The following is a 9,564-nucleotide window of genomic DNA, read 5'->3' as shown; positions in this document are numbered from 1 at the left end:
TTGCAAACAAAATCACAAATTGTTGAAACACGCTACATGGTCCAAGATATCACTGATAATTATCATCAGCCTTTTAATGGTGCCAGCACATCAGGACACTGTCAGGATCACAAGCTGGGTTAGCAGCACCTCAGGCAAGCCCTACAACACAGCAAAGTGCTTACTAACAGATTTAGACTATGTCAAACTGTGTGTTTTAGAGCAGGAATGGGAGGAATCCATTCTTTGGGGCTATAAAATCATGCTCACTTTTTCCTGCCTCTTGACATAGCACTTCACAAAAACTAGAACCTCAACCAAAGCTGCGCAGGGCAACATCCAACCGCTGGCACCTCTGCTTAGTGTAGCAAGGTGCCAGCACCTCCTCCTGGGGCCTTCTCCCATGTGGTTCCTATTTTTTGGGCTCCACCTGCACCCACTGCTTGGTACCAAGCTCGCTGGAGTGCACCCAGCATCACCGGCCCCACAGGCATCTTTCAGAGCTCCCCTTGCACCCAGGGCACTTTGAGGACTGTCCGTAGGGCCTGGGAAGCTGCAGCCACAACAGTGCTCAGATGCCCCAGAATCCCAGAATGGGTGAGGTGGGGAAGGGACCTCTAGCGATCAGCCCCTGGTTCCAGCAGGGACACCAGGAGCATGTGGCACACGGTGCCATCCAGGCAGGTTTGGAAGATCTCCACAGAAGGAGACTCCACAGCCTCTCTGGGCAGCCTGTTCCAGGGCTCTGGCACCCTCACAGGAAAGAAGTTCTTCCTCACATGGAGATGGAACTGCCTGTGTTTCAACTTATACCCATTACCCCTTGTCCTGTCACTAGCCACCACCGAGAAGAGTTGGGCCCCATCCTCCCTCCATTCTCCCCTCTTACACCTGGCTTGAAAGCCCCTTGCTGCCTGTGGCGCTGGCCCGGCCCCCAGGCTGCACTAGTGCAGAACACACTCACACCAAACTCCCCTCTCCTTTGGCACATTCCCTTTATTTCCAGCTTCCACGAGAAAGGAATGCATTACTACATATGGACTTTTATTTAATAGGAAGTTGAAAAAAGGGAACAAGAGAACCATTCCCAGGAATTAGTTGTAGGTCATGTAGCGGGGGGTAGCGCTGAATTTCGCGTACGATTTAATGACTTTGTTCACGGCTTCCAAGAAGTCCTTCTCGGTGGCGATCTTGCGGCGCGCTCGGATGGCAAACATGCCGGCCTCTGTGCAGACGCTGCGGATCTCAGCCCCTTCCAAGCAAGGGATAAGGGAGTTCAGCACGATCGGAAATGGAAATAAAGCGCCCGAAATTGTTTAAGGCGACCAGGTTACCTGTGCTGTTAGGACACAGCCGAGCCAGCAGCTCAAACCTGATGTCTCTTTCAACACTCATGGAACGCGCGTGTATCTTGAATATGTGAGTCCTCCCCTGGAAAAGATGAGGAGACAGAAGTGTTCATGCTGTGGAAAAGATCTGAGCTGCTCTCAGAGTGTCTCCTCCAGAGCAAGGACAGTCAGAAAACACAACTCTCAGTTGTTGCCTAACTACCATTTCCTATGTTTGGACTAGGATGTTTGAGCAATGGAAAACTAAGTGTTTTCCTTACATGAAATGAAGGAAATAACCACAAGAGCTTTAATGTTAGAAATACCTAAAGAAATCTCTCTCAAGAAACTAAATTAACCACATTCCAGCTTCAGAAGGAAATCAGGGAGCAGGTTAAAGGATTCTTTAGCTGTTGAGCTAGAAATGGACAGTGAATACAGTATTTTCCATGGCTCCCCCAACAGGGATGGAATCTCTACAATGTGGGAAAACCTCTTAGAAGCACCTTTAATACTCCAGACTCCTAGGTATGTTGCACACGATGGTGCCACGTTTTTTAACTCTTCTAGACTGCTTCCAGACAATAAAGTCTGGAGGGACGGAAAGCTCTCACGTCCCAGTACACGTAACAGGGAAAAGGGAAGCGCTCCGACCTCGAGGTCCGGCAAGCTGAACTCTATCTTCCTGTCGAGCCGGCCCGGCCTCATGAGCGCCGGGTCCAGGGTATCGGGCCTGTTTGTGGCCATGAGCACTTTGATGTTGCCGCGGGGATCAAACCCATCCAGCTGGTTGATGAGCTCCAACATGGTCCTCTGCACCTCGTTGTCGCCACCGGCGCCGTCATCGAAGCGGGCGCCTGCGGGGAGAGTTGACACCGGCTGAGAGGGGCCCTCGGAGCGCCGCGGGGACGTCCCCGCGGTGCCGGGTAGCACAGAGGGTATTCGGAGTTGCAAACAAGTATTTGTGACAAGTTTCAAAAGGTGCTAGAGGATTATCTGAACATGACACATTTCAACCCAAAGTAATTTGTATTTTAGCTGGTTATTGGCACTAAATACACACCCTAAACATTAAAGGGCTCAGCTCCCTATCTAATAACTGACCAAGCTGCAGAAATGCATAAATATATTTTGTTTTTTTTCCTCCTCTCAGCCAAAATCCTCCCCAATTTGCCTATGTGAAAACTGTTCTCCCAAAGGGCTGAAGTTTGTTTTCCCTGGGGAAACAAACCCATCTGATTTTCAGGCAATATGAAAGATGAAGCCTAGAAGCAGGTTTAAGCTACCAGTACTTTTTCTGAGCACTGTACAGATAAAATTTAAATCTTTGGGCTGTTCCAAATACGCAGAAATACCTTCTCAGCTGGGCTAAGTATTTTCAAGCTACATAAACCACCACTGATATTCTCTCAAGCAGCAGATATGTCCATATTGCTAGTGGTTTTGCTAATTATTTAGGTAAATATAATGAAGAATTACACCATGAAAAGACAACTGAGGAGGTTTTCATATAAGACTAGAGCTATGCATGCTACAAACGTACCTCCAATGGCATCGATTTCATCAAAGAAAATAAGACAAGCCTTTTTAGTTCTAGCCATTTCAAAGAGTTCACGAACCATTCGAGCCCCCTGGAAGCAACATAAGATCTTGTTAAGGCCCAGTCAAGGGAAGGTATCAAAATCAAACTTTCCACCCTTCCAAACCATTCTACATTTCCAATGAGAAAGCAATTTGAGCAAGCAAGAATTATGAACCATTCATAAGCCCGAAAGTGGTTTGCAAAGGAGAGAACGACTATTACAAGTCACAAGGAGCAGAGGAGGATCTACCTCAGGGCCAGGTGAACGTGACACAGCTGAGACCAGGCTCCTACCCCTCGTGTCCTCCTAAATCACAGATTATTTCTGCACTGCCAGAAACTGCCATCCTGCAGTGATCTGCCTGGCAGGTCCTCCACCCCCTTGTATCTCCAGGGTGCAAGAACCTGCACCCATCCCACCGATGAGGTGCCTGGTCTCTGCAGGTGGGAAGCCCCCCAGCTGCCCCCGAGCTGCTGCTCTTACCTCCCCCACGTATTTCTGCACCAGTTCAGACCCAATGACTCTGATGAAACAGGCGTCAGTCCTGTTGGCAACAGCACGAGCACAGAGTGTTTTGCCTGTTCCAGGTGGCCCAAACAGGAGGACTCCTTTGGGAGGCTCGATTCCAAGGTTAACAAATCTTTCAGGCTGTAATGGTAGTTAAAAAAAAAAAAAAAAAAGGCAAGAAAGTTAATCAGGGAAAAGAAATTGATACCAGATAATTGATACCATTTGTTTAAACTGCTGTGCCCATTTTCACTTAGCTGCTTGCATTCAGCTACACTGCGACAAGAAAAAAAAAAAAGAGAAAATAACAGGATGATCAAAATGGTTTTAACATAATAAGATAAGTATCAATCTGGAGGTTGCTTACATGAAGCAGGGGAGTTTCAACCACTTCTCTCAGTTTTTCAATCTGCTCTTTACAACCACCAACATCACTGTAAGTGACATCAGGTTTCTCTTCTACCTGTGTAACAGAAAGGTAGGAGATCAGCTGAACAACCTGATGCTGCCTCTCCCTCCAGGCTTTCAACAGATCCAGCCAAAGGGATCAAGATTAAAAGGTGGAAAAATGTAATGATAAGTAAAAGCAGTTCTCACTTGCATCATGGTGACTGTGGGATCAATCTTGGGAGGCAAGGGAATGTGGATCTGATACTTGTTTCTGTCCACCCTGGTGAGAAGACAAACAGCATTATATTGACTCCTGTTAATTAAATGTCATGAAGAAACAATTTCAAATTTGAAAAGGTTGAATTCTTAAATTGTTATTTTCTCTGGCATTGAGGGAGCCCGGCCCTAAAAGCCAACAGTCTGAGCTAGAAACTAGAATTCCTGTTTTGCAGGAAAGCACAAGATTTCCAAAAATATTAATTCCAGAGTACTTTGAAAATTAAACCTCAAAATATTCAACTAAGGAAACGGGAAAAATATTGACTCTAAAAGCCAAAAGGGCCCTCTTCACCTCCTAAGCAAACGTTCCTGCAGACACCCTGTGTCCGCACAGCCTGCCAAAGAGCAAGGAGGCCATTCGGGTTCCCTGAAGCTCTTGTGGGCCAGCACTGCGACACCGGAGGTCTGAGCTGCCTTGGTTTTCTTGAGAATCAAACCCTTCTGGCAGAGCAGCAGCTTTCTGTGAGCTGTTTTCTAACAGCAACACTTTATCAATATAATTCCAGCCACTGAAGAAGAGTTGAAGACAGCTGTTGGCATGTCAAACTGATTGATCAGATGAGAAAGAAATTTACTGGAGACTGAAGCTAACACAAAGACTTTACTCACCCAACTCTCATGCCTTCTTCTATGTCAGTAGGTGCCACCTGATCACTGAGATCCACCACGAACTTAGCAAACTGCTTGACATTGATAATGTATTTGGGATCCTCGGAGTCTGCATTGATTATCTTCGTACACCTAGCACAGGACATACAATTATCACCACCAGGTAAACGAGATAACTGCCTTGTTATTTGCAGAAGCCTCAGGAAAAACGATGTTAGAAAGAGCCTGTACATTCTCCAAATGTGCTCAGATAGTTATTGCACTTGGGATTCTGTTGTTATAGCATCATGAATCACAGAAACTGTCAGAGGAGTAACTACAAGTCTACAAATAAGTCACCAGCCTTATATTTACACCGCTAAGCAGCTGCACTGGAAATAGGAACCGTGCACCTACCTTGCAACCTGCAAAGGCTGCTCACTCTGAAGAGTTTGCTTATCTGCAGCGAGATCCCAGAGGGCCGGAGGAGCCAGGCCGGTGTCCGACTCCTTGATTCCTACATAGAGCACAGACGAGCTAAGGGAGAAGCCACCAACTTCAGCAGTCCTTCCTTCACACACCAACCACCTTCCACACAAGCCTGCAGGCAGCTTTCTGAGACCACACACACTCACACACACAAAAACCCTAGTAGATTCTCTAAAAAAAAAAAAAAAAAAAAAAAAAAAAACCACAGTTTCCTAAAGAAATAAGTAACCAGTGTCTCTATCCTCTGGAAGCAAATGAACAGCGTGTGGACTATCCCAACCAAGTCTGATAAATATCTCAAGGATAATTGTATTTCTACAAGTTTCAGAAAATAAGTGAAACTTTGCAAGTGGTTTCACGAAGCAAAAGGCTTTAGTGCAGAATATTGGAAACTAGGGAATTCACAGGGTTGAAAAAAATATAAATATTCCAAGACACAGGCATGAGAAGCACCATTTCCATCATACATGAACAACAAAAAAAAAAGGATAGAAAAATAGGGAAGAACAGGGTAAGAAAGAATAATTCTATTTCTTGAAATAGAAATTGTAGTCTTCTAGGCAGGTCTTCCACACTGATTTTAAACACTGAGTTTTCTGATAGTCTTTTCTTCCTTATCAAGGACCAGCACCACTAGCTACAACTACTTGTTTTCCTGCAGTCTACTCAAGGTCCATCACCATTAAAGTGCAGTTGGATGCACCTCACAAGTTACACAGCCAGTGAAAAAGCCTTTGTTACCTGGTACTTTATCACATGTACAGATTACTTAGCCCTGTTTGGTTAAAAAGAAGATCACAAGCTACAAAGCAAATGTTCTGTGAAAAACATATAAAGATATATATATATTTTTTTTGAAAAATAACAATAATAAACTAATGCAGCTGTTGTTTGGAAGTCAGCTTCTTAAAACATTTAGTTTGATATATACAGCTCTTTTACTGAAACTTAGCTTAAATAAAAAAGGTACCTGTAAGCTCATTGATTTTCTTAAGAAGTTGTTGAATATCATCTTCTACTTGCTTGATTTGCCTTGAATATGTGCTCTGGCCCTGCAATAAAAGAGTAACTGCATAGCTTTCATAACTCAGGTTATTTTATGTTCAGGAAAAAACGTCAATAGTTACTTAGTATTAAAAGGCTCCATAGATTGTCTTGCTATTACAAACAGCTATTGACCACAGCCAAAAAAGACAGCACTGAGCTCCAGCAACAACATATCTATCCACCAATAATGTGGAGTTACCAAGTACTGTTACACAATTCTGACCACTGCCCAAGTGGAAAATTTTCCTGTCTGTAAGCACCAAGGATTTGTTTTTCCTTTTAAAACTGTTCAGCCTCATTTTTTAAAAAAAATTCCAAAGCTAAAAAAAAAACATTAAACGATACACAGAAAAAGCTCTGTATGCATTATCCAAATAGCACAAAATGCAAAAATTGAGAACATTTTTTTAAAATGAAACTGTCATAAAAATATGACAGTTTTAACTGCCTTACCCAACCTCCCCACCATCCACAGAATATAGCAGGCAGATCACGGGGCAAATCGCTACATCGGAAGCCTGATAAAATGTTCACATTTGATAAAATGCTTTACTAGAGTGTCCTGCAGGAAAGACCTGGATTTGACTTCCAGGAACTCCTTCAGATCAGTTTGGCAGCAAAGGAAGCCACCAAGGTCACTAAATGGATTTCAGTCCTCCCCCAATTGCAGAATTTTGCAAAGGAGTCCTGGTGTCATTAGAACTCAGACTCCTGGCAAACATTTTCAAATCCAGGAATCCACTGGACTGCAAACCTCATTTTAAGAGCAGCTCTTTCACAGACCACAGCACTTGCTGATGGAGGGAGGAAATTTGCTTTTTAAGACGTGCAACAGGCCTCCCAAGATCCCACCATGCATGAGAGTACCTGTGTTCCTTCACTAACAGGTTTATCTGGTAACAAGCAAATTTGCCAGGGAGGAGAGGTCTTAAACATATCATTTCTTACGAAATAAGGCAAAGAGTTGACCAGTGAAAGCACGTGACAAGAGGAGTAGCTGTTTGGCCCCTCTGGCAATCTGCTACATTAAAAGCATCCACAAATATTGAAAGAAGAACTCCCCTATTCCCAGGCTATCAATACTACTGGATTATCTTTAAGCTTGGGGATTTCCTCCTTCCTCAGGAAAGGAAACAGAGAAAAGGTTTTAGCAGGAGAGAAAGGCAGTATGAGAAGTATATTTCCTAACTACTCCCTAAACAAATATCCCTCCACACACTTTAATTGAATTCATAGCTGAAGTTTAACATTTTTTCTTTAACACCCCCACGTGTGTCCATGTACTTACGTAGGTTTTCAGCAAGGCAATATCCCCTTCATCCAATGCTGAAAAAAGACAGAAAGGACTCAGTGTCAACTAAAAAAAATACCAGGACTAAATTTGCCTCTAAACATAAAAATACACATTTTAAAGAGATTATTTTAAGTTTATGGCTTTGCACTACAATAAAGTAAAACCACAAATTATCCAATAGATGTTAAAGGAAAACAAAACAGTGTTTTGATCCAAAAGGAGGAGCTGGAAGCCTCTGTACAGTTACAGATTGATAAGTTTTGAGCAAAGTAAATTTTAAGCAGCTTATCAATCTGTGATTGTATAGAAAAGGAACTTAAATCAAGACTTTACCTTCTAAACTTCTCTTAAATGTTAAAAAAAAAATCGAAATTTTTCAACTCTTTCTTCTCATTCAAAAATGCCTAGCACAAGTGGAGAGAAGCAACCACATCAAAGCTGGACTCAGTAACCGTCCCTTGAATCCTGCACTGCCCTCTTTTATATAACAAAAAGCTACTGGAAAGCAGGAAAGGAGATGGACACAGCCCAGAACCAGTAACTATGGTTAACATTGAGCTTTAATACTGTAAAACGCAAACCATCGTAATGATCATTACAGATTAAATGAGTAGCTTTTGATAGAATACCCACTCTCCAGCAAAAATGACCAAAAATGTGACAAATGCCCAGTGCCACCCCCTCCACTGCAGAGGTGACATTTGTTATACCAGCTCTTAAAATATTTTCTCTACATGAAGATTTGTGATAACATTTTGCATCCACCTATGGCACAACATGCCAGAAGGACTCTTCCAGTTTAATTAAGAACTGGGCTTCTCTCACACGTGTTACACCTGAGATTTGACCATGTTAGTTGGGTCTCAGAATTCATGCATTACAACAAGCAGCACCAGCTACTAAATTCACAAGTTTTAGCACCAAATCCCATGGGATTGCTCCAGTGAGCTCTCAGTTAATGGAAATGCAGCTGTGTGTCACTGTCGCTCCGTATTTACTTCCCTGCAGCCTGTAGCTTGACAGACCTTTAACACTCCCTCCCTTCTCCCAGCGTCATCCTGCCTCCACACAGAGGCACAGTCTTGATCCCATCACCCCGGCACTAACATTTTAGACCTTTTCTAATTCTCCTCTGTCGTTTTACAATAAAGGGTGCCAAAACCACACAGTGTTGAAGGTCTGGGTACAATATGTGCTATGCACTGCCTGGAAGGACGTTTTCTGTTGTTGTTCCCTCTTTCTTCCCCAATTACTCGTGCTGTTCCGTACACATTTTGGTATCTACCAAGCGCTGAATTGTTACGATCTGAACACCTCCCTGCTGAGGGGGCACAGCGTGGAGCCCGCCGCAGGTCACTGGGTTGTCCTCCCCTCCGGACGTGTCACTGACAGGACACTAAAGGGCAGCTAAAACCCAACAGCAGGGGCACGGGGGCGGGCGGCCTCGCGCGGAGCCAACGTCCAGGGAGCTCCCAAGGCCCTTCCCTATCGCACGAGCTGCTTCCTGCCCCCAAAGCCCAGGAGCAGGCACAACCACCGGGAATTTCCTCAGTTTCCCTGGAAACCTTAGGTAAGTCAATACGGGCATATGGGAATCGAGCTGCGCCCCACGCAACCGCCCTGCAAGCGCCCCGGGCGGCCCCGGCGGGCGGCGCGACGCCCCGGCGGCCGTTTCGGGGTGGACTTAACGCGATTTCCCCCGTTTTTTCCCCCGTTTTTTCCCCGATTTCCCCCGCTCGGCCTCCCTCCCGCGGGCCCTCACCGCGGATGGGCTTGTCCTCCTTCTCCTCCTCCTTGGTCTTCCTCTGGTCGGCGCCCAGGTAGTCCGGCATGGCGGCCGCGCTCCGTCGCCCGACCCGGATGCATTACGCAGCAGCACCCGGCACCTTCCGGCCGCGCCGGGGGACGCCGTAGGAGGGGGCACCCGGGCCGGGCGCCGCTCGCCGAGAGCGGTGCTGCCCCCATCTCCCTCCCTCCGGCGCCGCCGCCACCGCCGCGGGGGTTCCGCCCGCCCGGTCCGGCCTCCCGCTGTTCGCGGCCCGGTGCCCTGGCGCGGACCGCGGGGCGGGGGGGCTGCTTC

General features: G+C 45.7%; 1 protein-coding gene across 1 annotated transcript; it reads right to left on the bottom strand.

The window, feature by feature from the left end:
* Positions 1 to 955: 955 nt before the first annotated feature.
* PSMC2 (proteasome 26S subunit, ATPase 2) lies at positions 956 to 9,378 on the bottom strand. The gene is made up of 12 exons (XM_010211031.2): positions 9,247 to 9,378; positions 7,479 to 7,516; positions 6,114 to 6,195; positions 5,072 to 5,171; positions 4,676 to 4,807; positions 3,995 to 4,067; positions 3,765 to 3,860; positions 3,374 to 3,538; positions 2,851 to 2,938; positions 1,962 to 2,164; positions 1,314 to 1,410; positions 956 to 1,231 (listed from the first exon to the last, which is right to left on the bottom strand). Exons 1-12 carry the CDS (start codon positions 9,314 to 9,316, stop codon positions 1,074 to 1,076), a joined length of 1,302 nt encoding a protein of 433 aa, XP_010209333.1. The 5' UTR covers positions 9,317 to 9,378; the 3' UTR covers positions 956 to 1,073.
* Positions 9,379 to 9,564: the final 186 nt, after the last annotated feature.

The sequence above is a fragment of the Tinamus guttatus genome, unplaced genomic scaffold, assembly GCF_059628265.1.
Source record: "Tinamus guttatus ecotype Peru unplaced genomic scaffold, ASM5962826v1 Tinamus_guttatus_pri_ptg000489l, whole genome shotgun sequence".
NCBI classification, from domain to species: domain Eukaryota; kingdom Metazoa; phylum Chordata; class Aves; order Tinamiformes; family Tinamidae; genus Tinamus; species Tinamus guttatus.
This window is presented reverse-complemented; position numbering and strand designations above follow the sequence as displayed.